Source organism: Dipodomys merriami, unplaced genomic scaffold (genome assembly GCF_024711535.1).
Source record: "Dipodomys merriami isolate MVZ:Mamm:240054 unplaced genomic scaffold, mDipMer1.0.p SCAF_13, whole genome shotgun sequence".
Lineage (NCBI taxonomy): Eukaryota > Metazoa > Chordata > Mammalia > Rodentia > Heteromyidae > Dipodomys > Dipodomys merriami.
In genome coordinates this window covers 40,753,991-40,774,411 of record NW_027202604.1, presented here as the reverse complement: position 1 = coordinate 40,774,411, position 20,421 = coordinate 40,753,991, and the positions used below count along the sequence as shown (strand labels likewise).

At 53.1% G+C, this 20,421-nt stretch overlaps 2 protein-coding genes across 8 annotated transcripts in view; both read left to right on the top strand.

Annotated features, from left to right (window-relative positions):
* The window catches only part of LOC138824852 (cytosolic 10-formyltetrahydrofolate dehydrogenase), a 44,795-nt gene extending 43,682 nt beyond the window's left edge, over nt 1-1,113 (top strand). For all 4 annotated transcript variants that reach the window (XM_070019239.1, XM_070019240.1, XM_070019238.1 and 1 more), the window contains exon 23: nt 880-1,113. In XM_070019239.1, the coding sequence (XP_069875340.1) occupies nt 880-935 (56 nt within the window). In that variant the 3' untranslated portion in view covers nt 936-1,113. The remainder of the gene's footprint in view (nt 1-879) is intronic.
* A 6,961-nt stretch (nt 1,114-8,074) lies between these two features.
* The window catches only part of LOC138824853 (solute carrier family 41 member 3-like), a 33,906-nt gene continuing 21,559 nt past the window's right edge, over nt 8,075-20,421 (top strand). For 2 of the 4 annotated variants that reach the window (XM_070019245.1, XM_070019242.1), the window contains exons 1-2: nt 8,075-8,157; nt 11,853-12,141. In XM_070019245.1, coding sequence (XP_069875346.1) covers nt 11,881-12,141 — 261 coding nt within the window. In that variant the 5' untranslated portion in view covers nt 8,075-8,157; nt 11,853-11,880. Of the gene's footprint in view, nt 8,158-9,065; nt 9,192-11,852; nt 12,142-17,713; nt 18,044-20,421 lie in introns of those variants that run through there. The other 2 variants (XM_070019243.1, XM_070019244.1) reach the window with 2 other exon arrangements.

The window sequence follows — 20,421 nt, the reverse complement described above, 5'->3', positions numbered from 1 at the left end:
CAGTTAATCACCTTCCCTGTCCTTCAGATCCCATGGGCACCCACAGGGGCTTATGGAGGGCTACAACGCTGCACGGTCCTGACACTACACATGCTCTGTGCAGTTACCTGCATCCAAGAGGTGGGGCGCATATGTGTGTGCATACATGCACCCACACGTGCATGCACACACACAGAGCCAGGTATTCCTCCTCCCACTGTCTTTGCTGCTACCTCTCCCAGGAGCCTTCCTAGTGTCCACCATGGAATCCATGAGGCGCTCTGCTACTGGAAATATCCATGGCTTCCAGTGTCCAGGATAGGATCTCAGCTCCCTCTCCATGATGGTCGCTGTGCCCCACAGAGGTGATGGGAGCCACGCATCATCCATTTGCTCACCATGGACACACACAGGGAGGCAGCAGCACTTGGGCCGAGGCTGGTGTGGGGCTGTCAGGCCACCAGGGACCACACACATCTGCTGTGGGGCGGAGGCTGCAGCCACAAATCCCCGCCAAGCGCCAGGCCTCGGGTCCTGCCTGCTCCCCACCAGCCCCAGCTTGTCTGTCAGCCAGGACAGGAGAGCGAAAAGAGAAAGTCTGCAAGGCAGCCAGGCCCCACTGTCCCACCCGGTCTCCCTCATGACCACGGGAAGCTGGGGAAGGTTCTAGAATAACTGTCTCCGATTGGCCCTGTATTCCCATGCCTGCACTGGAGCCCTAGCCTACCGCTCACTGCAGGATCACCTAGGTAGGGAGTGTGCCATCCCTGTCCTTGGTCTCTGGTCTCAAGTGGGGCTGGGCTGGGCAGGCGCTGCCCAGGATCCCGTCAGGTACCACACGTGTGCACCAGAACCCAAGACACAGCTCGCACCTGTCCCACAGCCTGTGCTGTCTTGCAGGTGAGGCCGCCCTGAATGAGTATCTCCGCATCAAGACGGTGACTATTGAATACTAGTGCCAGGGCTCCGTGAGAGGAAAGGCCGCAGCCACGCACCCTCTCCACGCCTGCTACCTTCACACCCCAGCCCAGTGTGCACCGCCACTGCGTGGGCACGGGAGGCTTCTGCCAGCACTGTGTTGGGACAGATGGGCCGAATGAGGAGTGGTCCCAGGGCAAATAAAGACTTGGAGCAGAGCCAGCCTGCACATGTCTCTGCTGTCTGGGGCGTCCCTGCATACTCTGAGGTCATGTGGTACCCCCAAGTCCTGGTGACATTGCTTGGCCTTAGGTGAGTCAGAGAAATGCCTGTGATTTGCTGAGGCCTCCCAAAGGCTGGACCTGAGGGGGAATTCTGGGTATAGAGGCTTGAGAACAGTCAGGGCCTGGGAAATACAGGAGATAGGATTGGGCTAGCGCCCTGGACTGTGGCACACTCAGTCCTCCAGCAAGGACTCAAACCCTCTCCACCTGTGGCAGGACTCTGACTGGCCCGCCAGGCCTGGGCTGGAGTCCCTGTCCTTACCCTGTCTTGTCCTCCAGTGTTCCTTACACTCCTTGGCCCACCGCCAGAGTTTCTTCCTGTGCCCTCACCCCATAGGAGCCAGGTGCCCTCTCCTTGACCCCTACCCTGTAAGTCCCACATAATATGCTAGCAGATCACTGTTGCCTCAGTTTCCCCCACACACACTCATGCTCTCCTTGGCATCCCAGCCCCCTCTAGCACCTGGCTTTGCCCTTCTTGGCCCAGAGGTGTCCCCCAAAGGCCCTCTGTCCTTCCTCTGCTGCCCTGGCCAGGCCAGAAGCGTCCTGGGCTGGCCTGGGCTCAGATGGGGGTCCCACCCTCCAGGTGTAGCTCACTGTCCTCCCCTGTCCTGTGATACCCGCCCTCTCCGTCACTAGCTGCAGTTGTGTGCCCCACAATGACACTTGGTCAGGATGGGGAGCTCTCCCCACCTGTCTTCTCAAATTCCTGTTGCCCCCAGTGGGACCCATGTGCTTTTGCTTCTGTGTGCTCTTTGGGGCTCCTCTGTGACCTCAGCGTGGTCTCTATGGAAGACTGGTGGTGGGAGTGGCCGCTGGGCTGTGAGGGAGCCTGACCATAGCCTTGCCCAGCACAGGGCACCGACACTGCCACTGGCCTTTCCCCTGGTTCCAGCCCTTTCATCCCAGCCTTGTGTCCCTTCATGCAGACAGCAGCAAGCACTTCTCAGACAGACCCGCCACCAGGTGTCCACGGCAGTCACATGTGGGCCCTCTGGATTAAATGTGTGTCCCTCACTCCCTGTCCCCCCTTCAAGAATTCTTCACAAAGTAAGGGACATAGTAGATCACTAGTCACACCCTGAATTACTTTCCTCTGTAGCCTTCTTAAGTCACGGAACCCCCTGTCTCCTGGGCACATGGCTGTTCCATGGGCAGACCAACTTCCCTCTGGTGACAGTCACGGGCTGAGTCCCCGTGAGCCAGTTGTAAGGGACTGTGACCAGTGCCGCTTCACGCACATGCTCTGCCCCAGGGTCAAGCTGTTGGCCTGCTTTCCTTGTGAGCTGGCTGGAAGCAGACCTGGTGGGCACACCCACATGCAGAAGTGGGCAGCCTGCTGGTGGGGGAGCCTGGCTCCCCAGCACCACAGAAGCATATCTCATCAGAGGGGACCTGTCTTCACTAGCATATCAAGTGGCCTGTCTTTCTGTGGTTTCAAATACATTTAGGTTCCACCATGTTAATAGAAAACTTTAAGGGTGGGGGATTAGAAATAGAATACGCAGCTAGTGTGGTGGCTGAAGCCTGTATTCCTAGCTACCTAGGAGAGGCAGGGATCAGGAGATAGAGGTTAGAGGTCAGCATAAGCGTAAAGTCACAAGACTCCATCTCAGCCCACGGCTGAATACATCGGTGAGTGCCTGTCATTCCAGCGACAATGGGAAGCATAAACAAGCTCATGGTGCAGGTCTGTCTGGGCATAAAGTTGAGTAACCAATTCAAAAAAGGATTAGAGGAATGGCCCAAGTAGGAGAGGGCCAGCTTAGCAAGTGTGAGGCAAGTGTTCAAATCCTAGATTGATTGATCTATCTGTCTGTCTGTCTATCTAAGTTATTTTTTAAGCAAAGCAAAGTACATGCAAGCTGGGTGCAGTGGTGCTTGTATAGTCCTAGGTCCTCTGGAGACTGGGGCAGGAGGATTGTTGGAGTCCAGGAGTTAAAAGCCAGCCTAGACAAGACCTCCATCTATTAGGGAACACACACACACACACACACACACACACACACACACACACACACACACACGTAAGATAAAATTGGGTTTTAGAGCAGTATCAGAACCTAGGCTGTGGCCTGGGAGTGATGCTCAGTGGCAAGCCACTAACCTAGTAGGTGCGAGGCCATGGATTCAATCCATAACACTGGAAAATAAAAAACGTCAAAAAATGTCAAAATATACCTAGCATTGGGCTGGATGTAGCTCAGTGGCAAAGGCTTGCCTAGCAAGTGCAATGTCCTGGGTTCGATCCCCAGTACCAAAAAAAGACAAAACCAAAAATACATACCTAGCACATACTGGAGGGACAAAGCGTGAACAAATGCAGCAGTGGTACTCACTGGACACTATATTGAAAATGAACTATACAGCTTGTGGATGGGGATGGGAGGGAAAAATGGGGAGAGTGAGGGAAGGGGTGACATTGTCCCAAAAGAAATGTACTCTTAGTGGGGTGCCAGTGGCTCATGCCTGTAATCCTAGCTAGTCAGGAGGCTGAGATCTGAGGATCATGCAAAGCCAGACTGGGCAGGAAAGTCCATGAGACTCTTTATCTCCAATTAACCACTGTGGTTCAAGTGGTAGAGTGATAAGCCTTGAGCTGAAGAGCTCAGGGACAGTACCCAGGCTCAGAGTTCAAGTCCCATGACTGACCAAAAAAAAAGAAAGAAAAGAAAAGAAAAGAAATGTACTTTTTACCTAACTTATGAAACAGTAACCCCTCGGTACAGCACCCTTATAAAAACAATAAACAATTAAAACACACACACACACACACACACACACACACACACACACACACACACACACACACACACACACACACACACACACACACACACACACACACACACACACACACACACACACACACACACACACACACACACACACACCCCTAGCACAAATTGTGCCATTTTAAGTGTCCTGATCAGTGTCATTGAACACTGACATTTTCCCCACTACTCCCATGGTCTACCCCAGGACTGGTCATCCTGTGGACCTTGCATTGTCTGGGGCACAGGGTAAGTTGTGGGCAAATGAGATTAATTCAGAGCTCAGATTTCACTTTCACGGTGGGCTCAGACAACAACAAAAAAAACATTTTTCAGCTTCAAATCTGTGCCTATATAGACCACAATTATTCAGATGTTTTCAAAGGGCTGGGGGAAGGCACTTGACAAGCATGTGAGCCCCCTGGGTTTGATTTCCAGCACCACCTGCCCACCGTTTGTGTGTGTGTGTGTGTGTGTGTTGGGTTTTATTGTTTTGTTTTTTTTAGTAAATCCTGAAATCACCTAATACAAGGAATGAAAGCATCATCATGCTGGATGTGAGCATTTAAAATACACCACAAAATTTGTAGCTTCCTTCTGGCTTTTGTCTTTTTCATTGACTGCCAGCCTTCAAATACAAATGGAACCTGGGCCTCTGGGCCTTTCCATGGCTCTGAAAAAAGAAGCACATCCCATGGGGGACCTAGCTGCACTGAGGCTTGGCCCTGAAGTGGCTGACTTCAAGCCCTTCCCTGCCAGTTCCTCCCAATGTAGTCAGCTAAACCTATCTTTAGCCTCAGGCCCGTAGGTCAGCCCCAGAGGGGTTGGGAGGGGGCTGCCTTTGAGGAACCTTGCCAGATAGGCCTGCTGGGTAGCATGGAGGGGGAGCTGTCTCTCCTGCAGCCTAGGCGGGGTCATATCAAATCCTGGAGGGAGCCGGCTGCTCCTGACTCGCCCACTGATAGAACTACAACATGGCTGAGGCCACTACACAGGCCATGTCGAAAGGCTGTGAGTCCTGTGGGAGCTTTAAGAGGGTTGTAGCCTGTTGCTGGTGTTCGCCTTTAGGTGGTGTGAGGGTAGACTTGTGGGTTTCTAACAGAGGCAGGAGCATCCCCAGGCTTGGCAATCAGCCACTGCTGGCCCCACTGCCTGGTAGATGGAGCCTCAGGTTCGTGTGTGTGTGTGTGTGTGTGTGTGTGTGTGTGTGTGTGTGTGTGTGTGTGTGTGTGTGTGTGTGTGTGTGTGTGTGTGTGTGTGTGTGTGTGTGTGTGTGTGTGTGTGTGTGTGTGTGTGTTGGTACTGGGGATTGAACTCAGGACCTGGGCAGCACTTAGCTTTTGTTCTTTAACAATGTTCTGCTGCTTGAGCCATAGCTCCACTTCTGGCTTTGATTCACTGAAGATAAGAGTGCCACAGACTTTCCTGCCCTTGCGGACTTTTAACCATAATGCTCAGATATCAGCCTCCTGAGCAGCTATAGTTATAGGAGTGAGCCACTGGTAGCCAGCTTCAGGCTCCCTCTCAGAACATCTGGAGAATGCCCGTTCTGCAGCTGTCTAGGTCTGTCAGGGTCACTAGGTCTGGTCACTGGTATCACGATGTGAGTGTTGTAAAGCCCAAGCAAATTGCAAGTCACCATTACAAGCGAGGTGTGAAATTTTTGCTCATGCTTATGGTTTTGGAAATTGCTGTGGGGTTCCTAATGGTAGACTTGCTTTCCTTCAGAATGCAGAGGGCAGGGTGGGTGGCCTGTGATTGGGGTGGGGGTGGGGCTGTGAAATGCAGTAGGCCTGGCCCTGATCTGGACTCAGGCAGTGTCCTCCTGCTGTGGCTGGTCTCACTTATTCAGAGACCCTGGGCAGATCCATGGATCTGCAAGACAAACAGAAAAGATGGGTCACTTCCTGCATGTCAGGGTGAAGGCCAGGGGTAGCTTTTGGTCTTGTGTGCTAGACTAGACAGATGAGCTATGGGTGAGCCCTAAGTCTACTGCAGCTTACCGAGTAGGAAACACTTGAAGCATGTCCAAAGCATCTTTGGACTCATGAGAGACCAAATATCATTCCTTGGAATTCCTCTGTTCTGTCTGTAAATTTGGTATTATACGTATGGAAAAGAAGATCATCCATGAGTACTCATACAGAATTTTTTTTTGTTTGGTTTTGGTTTTGCAGTTTGGAGATGGAACCCAAGACCTGTATAAGATAGTAGGTGCTCAGCCACTGAGCCATGCCCTAGCCATCAAACGGGAGAGCTAGCCAGGAGAGCCAGAGCAGCCCCTCCTCAAGTGAGCGTTCATCACATCCCCTCACTTGCCAGCTCTCTGTTAAGCAGAGGCAGCCCGATGCCACAAAAAGCGATGTCTTAGACTTAGGCCAGACTTTGAATCCTTGCTCTGCCACTTAAGCATGGTGGCAGTGGGCACGTGTATCTGCTCCCTCAGCCCCTCCCCAGAAAGGGACCCGCCCTGCTAGGTTCCTCCCTGGCAGACAGGACTAGCCATGCTTCCCAGTCAGTGCAGCCGCTCTCTTATACACTCACCCTTTCATTTATTCCCATCATCGGCAAGTGTCCTAAAGCATCCTGCTGACTCCTAACTGCCCAGCAGCAGACCTCAGACTGACTCCTGCTGGCTCTGCTTGCAGTGATTCTCTGGAGGGCTTCTCTGAAAGAGCTGGCACTCATATCCCCTTTCCTAGACACTGGAAGTAGCTCACATTCAAACACTCTGCTCTCTGCTCCTTCAGGGACATCTATGAGGCTCCCAGAGGCTCCAGGGATGGCTCTGATGCTAGCCTTGAGTGAAAAAGCTAAGAGAGAGCTCCCTGGTCCTGAGTTCATGCCTCGGTTAAAAAATAAGGCCACAGCTGGGTGCCAGTGGCTCACGCCTGTAATCCTAGCTACTCAGGAGGCTGAGATTTGAGGATTGCGGTTCAAAGCCAGCCCAGGCAGGAAAGTGCATGAGACTCATCTCCAATAAACCACTAGAAAACTGGAAGTGGTGTGTGGCTCACACGGTAGAGCACTTCCCTTGAGCTGAAGAACACAAGGACAGCACCCAGGCCCAGATTTCAAGCCCCATAACTTGCAAAAGAAAAAAAAATAAGGCTACCTATGCAGAAAAACAGAATTGTACGTATGTGAGTATGCGTGTGTGCATGTGTGGGTGTGTGGACTTGGAGAGTATCTCTTCTCTGTGTTTAACCTGCAGACTAGTCTGTCTTTTCTTTTCTTTCTTTCCATTATGGGGCTTGACCTCAGGGCCTGGGTACTGTCACTGAGATCTTTTGTTCAAGGCTAATGCTCCACCACCTTGCCCCATACCACTTTGGTTTTCTGGTGGTTAATTGGAATTAAGAGTCTCATGGTGTGAGCCACCAGTGCCCTGCTAGTCTTGTCTTGTGTGGACATGATGACAAGATCTAGGTCTTGTCTTGTGAAATGGCTGGGCTCCACCGCCTGGATTTTACCATTCCTGCTTGGTCTCCCTGGGCTATGCAGAGCCCTGGAGGTAGGCCCCCTCCCTCTAACAGGCTCCTTCCTCTCTTGATTCCTATTTGGGACCCCTCAACTGTGCAAAGGCGTTGCTTGGTCATTCAGGGAAAACGAATTAGCCCGAGAACGGTCAGGTATAATAGTGGTTATGTTTTTAAAAAGCAGACCTGATCAGTTAAACATGCCCAAGTTTGTAAAGTGAAATATGTCTGCGAGGATGCTTCAGAATCACTGCAGAAAAAACTGATTGAAGGATGTGTGTAAGGCAAAGGACAGCATTTTTTAATGTTAAAAAATTTACTCAAAATGCTGGGCCCCAGAAGGAAAGGGAGTGGGAGGGGCGAGGGTGGGAGGTGTGGGAAGGCCCCTCCCCACCGACACGGAGCCACGCCCGCGCCAGTCTGGGCCGCAGTGAGGGCCGCAGTCCCGCCCTGGCCCCGCCCCCTGCCTGGTCCCGCCCAGTGCCGGCCTGGCCCCGCCTCATGGCAGCAGTCCCGCCCTTGACCCCGCCCTCCCAGGGCCGAGGCCCCGCCCCCTGTCGCGCACCCGCCCAATCCCGCCATGGCCCCGCCTCCTAGGGCCGCAGTCCCGCCCAGGCTCCTGGCCCGGCAGAGGGGCGGCAACCGCTGCTTCCCGAGCCCGCCCTTCCCACTTCCTCCGGGCGCCGCGCCCTCGGAGGCCGCTTTTCCACCGCTCCAAGCTCGGTAAGCGCAGCTCCGAGCCAGGAGGAGCGGGAGGGGCCCGTGGAGATCCGGGCCGAGCGCGCCCGCAGGGCCTTGGGGGCGTCCGAGAGGATGGGAGGGGGCGGCACCCCTGGGGGCCGCGGGGCGCGAGGGAGGCGGGGCCGGGGCGGGGCGGGGCGGGCGGCCTGGCTGCTCACCTGAGGCGCGCCTGCGTCCGGACGCGGCTTCCTCGGTCCCCGCCCGGCCCCGGCCCCTCGTCCGGACGCGGCTTCCTCAGACCCCGCCCGGCCCCTCGTCCAGGCTCTCTGCTCCCTCGGTCCCCGCCCGGCCCCTCGTCCGGACGCGGCTCCCTCAGTCCCCGCCGGCCCCGGCCCCTCGTCCAGGCTCTCTGCTCCCTCGGTCCCCGCCCGGCCCCTCGTCCGGACGCGGCTTCCTCAGACCCCGCCCGGCCCCTCGCACAGGCTCTCTGCTCCCTCGGTCCCCGCCCGGCCCCTCGTCCAGGCTCTCTGCTCCCTCGGTCCCCGCCCGGCCCCTCGTCCGGACGCGGCTCCCTCGGTCCCCGCCCGAGTGCTCGGGCCTGGGCCCGGCCCGGCCCTGCGTCAAGCGTTGGCTTCCCCAGCACCCCAGGAAGCCTTTACCGCTCTCTCCTGGGCCCCTGCTGACCCCCTAGCCCGGCCCGCCCCCCCGGGGTCCCCGCAGACATCCCTCCAGGCCCGGACAGTCGGTTTCCATTCAGACTCCAGCCCGACCTCCCCTGGAGCAGCCTGGAGAGTCTCACTGGGAGTGGACAGGCCGGGTTCCCGGTGGATAAGTACCCCTTAACGAATGCTGGCACCTCCACAGTGTGTCCTGTGTCCCTGTACAGACATACTAGGAGGAACTTCGGATTTGTGACCTAGACACAGGTCGACAGCTAATAGGAGAGCAGTTAAAGCACTATACACGAAGAAACTCAGCATCACCATTTTCATCCTTTGAGACCATTGTTTACTAAAGTAAGGGTTATTGACCCATGATACCCTGATTTGTTGAGATGGCTCCCAGGTGACACCCAGGTGAGGAGTATAGACAGGGTGAACACGCTGAACCAAACATGGTCAGCAGTCTTGTGGGGTGGAGCTGGAGGGTGAGAATTTCACCAGGCTGTTCAGTAACTTAAAACACATGAATTATTTACTCATGGGATCTTCTTTTAGTATTTGTGGATCACAGATGGTGGCAGGTATCTACAATCTTGGAAAGTGAAGTTGGGTAAAGAGGTCTCCCATGTCCCCATTTAATTTCCCCAGCTCTGTGGCAGTAGTACCCTCATTTGACAGATGAAACAGTGAGGAGACACCTTACTCTTTCTAGACAAGGGGAAAGCTGGGATTCTGAGGGGTCTTTTTTAGTGTTGAGCTGAGGATTGAACCTTGGGCCTTGTATAAAGCTAGGTAGGTGCTGCTCTACCTCAGAGCTACATCCCCAGCCATAAGATCTGGGATTCTACTCTAAAGCTTGGTCTCCAGTACATTTCTACTGCAGTGGCAGTCACCTGTGAAATTTAGATGAAGCCCAGAGGCCCTGTGGTCTCATTGTCCATGGCAGCCAGCAGCAGGCAGCTGAACAGAGACCACAGGCCTGGGCCCACCCAGTTCATGGCCAGGAATGTCTGCCTAGCAGGAGTTTATATGAGGTACAGAGCCAGGTCCCAGAGGGGAGAGTGTTACTACTGGGGGGTCCACAGGCCATACCTGGAGATGGGACACTTCTGGGTGGCAGTGGCTGTTTGCTACTCATTCTGATGGGGACAGGCGCCCCCTGGTGGCAGCAGGGAGGGTCGTTGGCTTTACATCAACCTATGTGGCTCTCACCAGTCAGTGGCCTGCTGGAGTAGGGAGGGACTTAGTCTCTGCCTTCCAATAGCCAGGAAAGAGGGGGAGGGTGTGTCTCTCAGCCTCCACACTGTTGACATGGGGGGAGGGCAGGTGCAGCCTGCCCTCCCTTGTGTGACAAACATTACCTCATGTCCTTGGGGGTTAGCTGAACCTGGATGGGATCCTTATCTAGAGTTGGTGCCCATGGTCAGCACTCTACTGGGCTAAAGGACAAGAGGGCTTCCTAGATCCACAGCCTACTCCCCACGAGAGCCCACTCTTTACAAGTGCTTCCTGCATCCTGGCCTTTGGGCTGGTTTTTGTTCATTATCTGTATGCATTTTTTTTTTTTTTTTTTTGTCCTGGGGCCTGAACTCAGGCCTTGGCACTGTCCCTGAGCTTCTTTTGCTCAAGTCTAGCACTCTGCCACTTGAGCCACAGCACCACTTCGTTTTCTGGTGGTTAATTGGAGATAAGAGTCTCATGGACTTTCCTGCCTGGGCTGGCTTTGAACTGTGAGCCTCGGATCTCAGACTCCTGACTAGCTAGGATTGCAGACGTGAGCCACTGGTACCTGGCTTCAGTGGAATCTTGATGGTACAAGTCTTTGAGAGAAAACAGTGCATTCCTAGCCTCCAGGCTATGATTTACTCTGTCTGTGTGGGCTGTTCATTTTAAGGCTATAAGCAAGGGGGGGAGCAGAGATTAATTATTTTCACCAACACAACAAGTGTCATAACACCAACATGAATGTTGTATCAACACCTGACACCAACACCATGAACATTACACCAACACATGACACCAGCACCATGAGTGTTACATCAGCACCACAAATATTATACTAACATGTTACACCAACACCATGAACATCACACCAATACCATGAATGTTACACTAGCACCAAGGACATACACCAACACATCACATCAACACCACAAATGTTACGCTGGCACCATATTCCAGTACTACAAACATACCAGCATGTTACACCAACACCATGAATGTTATACCAGCACCATGGAGGTTATACCAATATGTTATAACAATCCCATAAATGTCACACACGTTACCCCAACATGTCACACCATGAACATCATACCACAAACATAACACCAGCACCACAAATGTTACACCAACACCATAAACATTACAGTGTTTCCATTCTTATTGAGGGAGACTCAGAGTTTAGGAATGGCTACTCTCCAGTCTTAACAAGCCTGGGACTAATTTTCAGAGTTGGGAAATAGGTATTTTGGGGCTGGGAAGGTGGCTCAGTGGTAGAGTGCTTGCCTCGCATGCATGAGGCCTTGGGTTTGATTCCACATAAGCAGAAAAAGCTGGAAGTGGCGCTGTGGCTCAAGGTGTACAGCGCTAGCCTTGAGCTGAAGAGCTGAGGGACAGCGCCCAGGCCCAGAGTTCAGGCCCCATGACTGACAAAAACAAAACAACAACAAAAAACAAACGTATTTTGCCACTTTTCTTATTTGCTGAACTTATTATGCTTTTGCTGTGCTGGGGAGAACCCAGGCCTGAGCGAGCTCCACACACACTCTGTGTGAACTGCACCCTGGTGCAGGTTTTCTGGTGACTCCGAGGACAGAGGTGCTTTCGGAGGTCATCTCTGCACAGGTGTGGATTGCAGTCCATACGCATTAGCACCCGCTGTGTGTGTGCCTTGTCCTCACACCTGTGCCTGTGAATAATAAACTGTGGGTGCAGGTAGGCTGACCCCATGGGGGGGCTGCAGGAGGATTGCTGGCCAGCCTCTGATGGGACCCAGACCCAGAGCCCTGGGAAGTTGGTACCCCCTGGAGTCAAGTGTTCTACCCTTCTGCTCTGTTGCTTTGTGTCTCCCAGATTAAGGCTGTGGGTCCACTGTGGGCAGATGGAAGGGACGGAGACCCGACATCGGAGGCTGGAAGGTTGTGCCAGGCCAGAGGAGCCAGGACTGCCATCCTCTGTCAGCACAGGAAGACTTGCTGAGGAATCAGAAGATGTGCAAGTGGTGGCCCCTGTGGCTCCTCAACCACTGGAGGTTGAGCCCAGCCAGGAGACTGCCTTGGCCGTTGGCATGCAGGTGATAGTGCCCTTCCTGTTTGCAGGCCTGGGGCTGTCATGGGCTGGCATGCTCCTGAACTACTTCCAGGTAAGGGGTACTGGGTAACAAGGTGCTGGGCAGCACTAGAAAGCCGCCTCACTACTGCCTTTCATTGATATTGGGCAAAATTCTTGTAGTTGCTGGTGATAGAGATGAACTTAATCTGACTTTTTAAAAAAAATTATTGTTATTATAATGGTGATATATGAGGGGTGACTTTTTTATTATTGATGTCACAATGGTGTGAGCCCATTGTGTGGTACATAAAATTTTGTCTTCTTCTGATGACTGTTATGTTCTGCAACTCTGTGTCTACTTGGTTGCCCTCACATGGCCCCATTGGCATCTGCTCAACCTGCAGTGCTACTCACCTGGGCATCAGCAACGGGAGCAGGGCCAGAGGGACCAAGGCTGAGCTGCAGCTGCAATGCAAGTGCATTCCAGTCATGTGAGAGCAATGGCATCAGCATGGCTGTCCACACCAAAACTCCAAATACAATGATGTTCAAAGGTGGTGGAGCTTTTAAAAGGCATTTGGGGCCATGAGAGATTCCCCCTCCTGAAGAAAGCAATGTGGTTCCCCTAAGAGTGGGTTAGTTGTCCTGAGACCATTATCTCCAATGAACCAAAACAGGAAGTGCTACTGTGGCTCAAAGTGATAGAGCACTAGCCTTGAGCTGAAAAGGCTCAGGAACAGTACCACTCTCCCCCCCCCCCCCCAGTTCTGAGTTAAAACTCTACAACCAACCAAAAAAAAAATCAGGTTTAGTAGCACTGGGTCTGTGTTTTCTCTTGCTGTGTCACAAATTGCCATAAACATGGCGTGGCACCCACTCACAGTGCTGTGAGCAGAGGGTATGGGAGGTCACTCTGCTCAGGGAGTTAAAGACTGGAAGCCAGGTACTGGCCAGACAGCTCTGTTCTCAAAGCTCTGGTGATCTGCGTCTAGGCCCATACCTGGCGGTCACAGTCCTATTAACTACAGGATCATGGCCCCAGACCCTGCTGGCTGTCAATCAGGGGCTGCTCTTACCTTGTTGAGGCCATTCCCCCATCCCACTTTTTTCTGTAATTTTAACATTTTGAACTGATTTACAAAAAGCATAAAAATTGGATGTGAGGCTGTTCCTATTGTTAGCCTGTGTCCTTCTGGTTTCATAGCCAGCAGGGAGAAATCTCCCTGGTTAGGAACGGCTGTTTCCTTTGCAGACTCACCTGATTGGGGGAGGCCCACCCCAGCTCACCTTTTTCTTTTCTTTCTTTTTTTTTTTTTTTGGTCTGTTGTGGGGTCTGAACTCTGGGCCTGGGCACTGTCCCTCAGCTCTTCAGCTCAAGGCTAGCATTTTCCACTTGAGCCACAGTGTCACTTCTGGCTTTTTCTGCTTGTGTAGTGCTGAGGAATCGAACCCAGGGCCTCATGCATGCAAGGCAAGCACTCTACCACTGAGCTACCTTCCCAGGCCCTCAACTTTTTCTTAAAGCCCAGCAGAACTACTCACTGGAATGCATGGAGCAGGTAGAAATGCCCCAAAGTCTCCAGAAAATGAGAAACATGGGGAACAGTGCTGGAGCATGCAGAGCCCTGGGGTGGGGTGGGGTTGGAGGCAGATATTATATACACATGCTTAGGAGGGCAGGGACTGCGGCCTTACAAAGATACGGAGCAGCCTGGCAAGGCTGGAGGACTGGCTGGAGGGTTAGTGTTGGTGCTCCCTCACCCCCTCAGTGGGAGAAGGATCTACTCTAGGGTTATGGAGGTGAACTTGACTCCTGGCACTGGGCAGATGTCAGAAGTTTATCAGTGCCCTGTGCTCCCAGCCTGGGGATGGTGGCCACATAATGCTCAGGGGCTCATGGAGGCCACATTCTGTTAAGATGCAGAGGAGTTGCTCAGGAGGATTGGCGTGTGGGAGCACCTGGCATGACCTGTTTCTCAGTCCAGCAGGGCCTGCAGCCTGCTGCTCAGGGACAAGCAGGCATGGTGCAGGGGCCCTCACACAGGAAGGTTGTTTGGCTATGACCTTGTCCCCAACCTGAAGCCCTTTCGGTTTTCCCAGATGTTGAGCCGGCTCCTTAACTCTCTTACATCACAAAGCCTGCGCATTTATTTTTTCCTTTATCCTTACCCCTGGCTGGGTTTCTTTTTCTTGTCATGTCTATAGTTCCTTTTATTTGTTCCTTCTCTCGTTCAGGCAGCTTACACTGTGAGTGTGTGCCATGAGCCAGAGTGCCTGGTGTACAGTGGGCCTGCTCCTGGTCGCTCATGTCGTGGGGAGAGGCAGACAGCAGGTGCCTGAGCCAGTGCTGGCAGAAACCAAACAGTCTGAGTGGCAAAGGGGGCGGCGTGAGCAGCCATGGAGAGGAGGGCGGGGGCCTTTCTGGAGGTGAAGGCTTTGGAAAGATGCCCACCAACCATAGGGGCATTGGGCCAGGCCTTCATTTGCACCTAGGGGTAAGCTCAGACCAGAAGGTAAAGGAGACCACCCCTCCCACTTAATTAAGTCTAATCAGGCTAACCTCCAAGAGCATTCAGAATGGCCACCTGATTCAGGGTGACTCAGAAGTGGGGATCTGGAAACTGCTCCTGGGAAATGAAGTTCTCCTCTGCAGTGGACATACCAAATACACATCCAAGAACACAATCCCTGCACACCAGAGGACACAATCCCTGCACACCAGAGGATGGAGTTTATCAGGGGTCCTGGTGCCCAGGTGAGCCATAGGGTTCTGAGTCTTTGCTCTGGAGTGTAAGACCAGGCAGTTCTCTCTGTGGGCCTTGCGAATGCTCAGCAGGTGCTCCATCATGGATCTGATGTGTTACCACTCTGATTGGGGACTGTGGGGTGGATGGAAGCCCAGGAGGGGCCACGCATGTGCAGGGTTACCCAGGAGGCCACCTGATACCTGACCCAGATTTTGCCTGCTGCCTGCCTCCTTCTAGCTCAGGCTCTTTGATATTTTCCACTGAGCTGCTGAACTATTTTTAAAACCACATTCCTGGGTTCTGCAGTTTGACCCAGTAAGCTGTGCACGTGCTGTTCTGAACTGTCAGGGGAAATGATGTTTCTCGTATGGTTACAATTTATCTGATGATTCAGAAAGCAAATAATTACAACAGTCAGAACACAAAGGAAGTTACTGTAAAAAAAAGATTACTTATAATCCTACCAACTAAAGGTAACCACTTTTTTGGTATCTGGGTTTATATATTCTTCTGAACTTACGCAGTGTATGTCTTTATCACTCAATTTCATTAATTTATTTAATGTGCTGGTACCAGCACTTGAACTTGGGGCCTGTCCCTTAGCTATTTCACTCAAAACTGATCCTCTACCACTTGAGCCACAGCTCTATTTCTGGCTTCTTGGTGGTTTATTGACATTTCCTGCTTGGGCTGGCTTCACACCATGTTTCTCAGATCTCAGCCTCCTGAGTAGCTGAGATTACAGATGTAAGCCATTGGCTCAGTCAATTTTAAAAGCAAGTATGAAGAGCATTTTGCAATGAACAGACACCTTGTTCTGGGGATTGCTTATTTCCATGTGTCTGGCATGGTGGGAGGGCTCCAGGCACCTGCTTCATGTATGATGTTAGATTATATGGTGGCCACATCCTGAAGGGTAGCTGTCTTGTAGCAGTGCCATGGCAGAGGAAGCCAGGGCTTCCTTGTGCCTTGGTGGTGACATCTCAGCATTGGTGTCCCATCGCCACGGAGGTGTTGGCCTGCACGTCATGTCTTAATCCAGCCAGTGTCCACACTCAAGTCGTCTTCTTGGCATTTTTCTCAGAAACACAGTTTCTCTATGTTTTCTGCTGCTTTGAATTTGTGTTTGAACAAACTGGTACAAACTACGGCTTCCAGGTGGGGGCAGGGGAGGAGGGTGGAGGGTGACCAGGGCAGAGGCAGGGTGGGGAGGCTTTGCAGGAGGCAGGTCATAGCCTGATTGCTGCTGACTTGCTGTGTTGGGCAGACACTCTTGGAGCCTTCATCTTCTCATTTGCAGAAATCCAGTGCTGCTCCTGTGAGCCCCTGTGAGACTGTTTCAAGAGTCTAGGGAAAGTCCTGTCCCCTGCCCAGGCAGGGTTCTGGTAGGGATAGTGGGCCGGGAGGGGCAGGGGCAGACACGCGATGGCTGAGTGGTGCAGGGCTGAGGCTTGGTCTGGGTGGTCAGGCTTGGGCTGGTGTTTCTGGCTGGAGGCTTGTGAATGTGTTTGGGAAAAGCATGGGCACCCAGGTTCTTGGCCCTCACCATGGATGCGAGAAGTCTGGGGGAGGGGAGTGGGCTGGGCGGGGTTTGGGAATTGTTAGGTGCAAGGAGTATGAGATTAGAAAAATCAAGGGTGGAGATGTGGTTCCCACTTATCTGCTGCTGTGCGGCAGAGCACCCCAAACCTTGGCAGCTTGTTGACTGCGTCGCTCAGTTTGATCACCAGTGTGCAGTCTGGTGAGGCTCTGTGTCTGTGTCTGTCTGCCCCATGCAGGGCGCAGCTGGCCGTTGGCTGGGACCTCAGCTGTGGTCCATGGCCATGTTACCCACATGTGGGCTCCTCACATGACTTCTGGTTGTCACCTGCGTGTGGGCTTTTCATGTGACTGCTGGCCTTTCTCTCGGCCTGGAGCTGGCTTTCAAGGGTGAGTCTCCCCTGAGATAGAAGGGGCAGCTGCAACTCCCCACATCCAGTCCAGTAGTGCCCAGAACAGCAGTGGCTTTTCCACTGAGCCCTGTTGGCTGTGGGTGGACACAATATGAAGGCTTGGATGGAGACACCAACTCCCAAAGGCCAAAGGCATTTAGGCTGTGCTGTGTCTGGCTCCTGGGATATCTGCAGGATGGGAAGCTAGGAGGAGAAATGGAGGCACTGGTGGGAGGAGCACTGGAGCCGGCAGGGAGATAAGAGTGGAGAGATTTGACAGGGGACTGACATGGGGGCTGGTGAGGGCTCAGCTGAGGGCACTCAGTGGAGGAGATTGAGTCAAGATGCCCAATAAGACAGTGGGCACCGAAACACAAGGAGGCCCTGGCCCTGTAGTGCCTCCACAAAGCCTGGCCCTGGGCTTTGGAGTCTATAGGGGATGTCCAGTATAGACACTCCTGAAGTCCAGTGTGGCCTCCCACTGCCCTCCCCCCTCATTTCTGGTTCAGGGTTGGTAATGGGGAAGGGTGTGACCCACTTAGCTAGAAAAAGTGGCCACAAGGCCCTGGCATGAATCAAGGTGACCATGGCTGTGATTTCCTTTGAGGGACCTGTGGCTCCCTGAGCTTGAGGGGAACCTCCTGTAGGTAGCCTGGGAAGGTGGTTCCACTGAGCCCTCTCCAGGCCTTTCTCTGCCAGGGCAGTGCCAGTCAGGGTGCATGTGTAGAGGGAGGCAGCCAAGCTACCTGTGAAAGCTTGCCAGGGCCGGCTCATGTGGGCTCAGCCCCACCGGGCATGGGCCAGGCTGCTGGATGCTGTCAAGGTCATGTGGAGGGGCAGTAGAGGGAGGGCCAGGCTGACACCAAGCCAGTCTCTGAGGAGAACCTACCCGAGGGGCGTGGACAGCAGAGCCTGCAGATTCAGAGTGAGACTCTTGAGTCACTTTGGCCTTTGTTCCTCACTGATTTGCTCTGGCCCTCGGCCGAGGGGTCGTTGGGGTCCTTTACAGGTGCAGGACACCTGGAAGCTTCCTGGGATCCCTCCATCGGCGTGTCATTGTGGGCAAGGACCAGAGAGGACAGGACCTTCTTGCCCCTGGGATGCAGCTGCTGGCCTGACCATGGTGGTCACTCAGCTGAACCTGGAGTTCCGCTTTCAGGGCAAGAAACTGCGGGGATTCAGCTGTGAGCTTACCAGGTCCCCCTTTGGCATCCTCCCAGAGACCTTCTCTGCCACAGCGTGCCAGGTTACCGTGCCCATCCTGCTGTCGGGCCTGGGTGTGATGACCGCCGGTCTGGTCATGAACACAGTCCAAGTGCGTACCAGGGCCCAAGGGGGTGGCGGGTGGTCATCAACATGGTCTGAGTGCGTGCTGGAGCCTGAAGGGGGTACCAGGTGGTCATCAACTTGTCTAAGTAGGTATTGAGGCCCAAGAGGCGGTGGCTGGTGGTTATCAACTTGTCTAAGTAATATGAAGGCCCGAGAAGGGGCAGCAGGTGGTCATCAACTTGCCTAAATGGATACTGAGGTCTGAGAGGGGGTGGCTGGTGGTTATCAACTTGTCTAAGTAATATGAAGGCCTGAGAGGGGGCAGCAGGTGGTCATCAACTTGCCTAAATGGATACTGAGGTCTGAGAGGCGGTGGCTGGTGGTTATCAACTTGTCTAAGTAATATGAAGGCCTGAGAGGGGGCAGCAGGTGGTCAAGGTGATCATCAACTTGTCTAACTGGTACTGAGGCCCGAGAAGGGGCAGCAGGTGGTCATCAACTTGCCTAAATGGATACTGAGGTCTGAGAGGGGGTGGCTGGTGGTTATCAACTTGTCTAAGTGGGTACTGAGGCCTGAGAGGGGGTGGCAGGTGGCAGGAGGGCTGGGTCAGGGCTTCTGGTACCACTGCGGGGTCATACCAAGAACACAAGCATCCCCTACCATAGGGAAGCAGCTCTGAGATGGAATCTGGTTGTCAATGGGGATGGTAGAAGGATCCACCTGGCATCTCCATGTCTGAGCCATGAGCAGGCTGTGATGAGCCTGCTTGAGGCAGTCTACACAGCTGCCAGCCCAGGAGAGTGCCAGCTTGCTGGTCAAAGTCTGCCATTCAGTAGAGCAGGTCTTTTTTTTTTTTTTTTCTGCTCCTGGGGCTTGAACTCAGGGCCTAGGTGCTGTCCCTGACCTTTTTTACTCAAGGCTAGTGCTCTATCACTTGAGCCACAGCACCATTTTCGGTTTTTTCTGAATAGTTTATTGGAGATAAAAGTCTCACGGACTTTGCTGCCCAGGCTGGTTTCAAACTATGATCCTCAGATATCAGCCTTCTGAGTAGTTAGGATTTCAGGTGTGAGCCACCAGCACCTGGCTTAGAGCAGGTCTTTAGTCACTGTCTGCCTTGGCTTCCCTTTCTGTAGGTCATGGATAGTGCAAGCCCTCACACCTCAGGACTGGGAGAAGCAGGTGACTGCAGGCATTCTGGTCCTATGGGACCTGGGGCAGGTCTGTTCCTCTTGAGTCCTGTGGTTCCTTGGGGGAGGACAAGGCCCAGAGCCCAGCTTGGGGCCCCAGTGGGCAGGAATGTGGCCTCCCCAGCTGGTGAGGTGTTGGCCAAGAGCCAGTCTTTGTCCAGAGCTTGGTGTTGCTCCTCCTTGCATGGAGCGTTTAGGACGTGGAGGAGTGCATGTGATGACGCGGGCATCAGCTCTGTCAGCACTGACTATTCTCTAGTACATACAAATGGGAACATATGTGAGTGTGCCCTACAATACTGCTTTTGTTCATTTTTGTAAAAGTTTTTTTTGTTGTTGTTGTTGTTGGTTCTGGGGCTTGAACTCAGGGCCTGTGTACTCGCCCTGAGCTCTTTTTGATGAAGGCTAGTGCTCTACCACTTTGATCCACAACCCCACTTCCAGTTTTCTGGTGGTTAATTGGAGATAAGAGTCTCACAGACTTCCCTGCCCTGGTTGGCTTTGAACTGTGACCCTCAGATCTCAGCTTTTTGAGTAGCTACAGGCGTGAGCCACCAGTGTCCGGCTCATGACCCCTTTTAAATTTCTGTATGTGGTTCTGGGTTCAATCTGAGGATCATAGTTTGAAACCAGCCTGGGCAGCAAAGTCCGTGAGACTTTTATCTCCAATAAACTATTCAGAAAAAACCGAAAATGGTGCTGTGGCTCAAGTGATAGAGCACTAGCCTTGAGTAAAAAAGGTCAGGGACAGCACCTAGGCCCTGAGTTCAAGCCCCAGGAGCAGAAAAAAAAAAAAAAAAAAAAAAAAAAAGGGGCTGGGAAGGTGGCTCAGTGGTAGAGCGCTTGCCTTGCATGCCTGAGGCCCTGGGTTCAATTCCTCAGCACCACATAAGCAAAAAGAAAAAAGCCGGAAGTGGCGCTGTGGCTCAAGTGGTAGAGTGCTAGCCTTGAGCTAAAGAGTTGAGGGACAGCGCACAGGCCCAGAGTTCAGGCACCACGACCGGACCAAAAAAAAAAAAAAAAAAAAAAAAAAAAGACCTGCTCTACTGAATGGCAGACCTTGACCAGCAAGCTGGCACTCTCCTGGGCTGGCAGCTGCGTAGACTGCCTCAAGCAGGCTCATCACAGCCTGCTCATGGCTCAGACATGGAGATGCCAGGTGGATCCTTCTACCATCCTGGGGATTGAACCCAGAACCTCATGTATGCTAGCACACTAAATTAAATACCCATT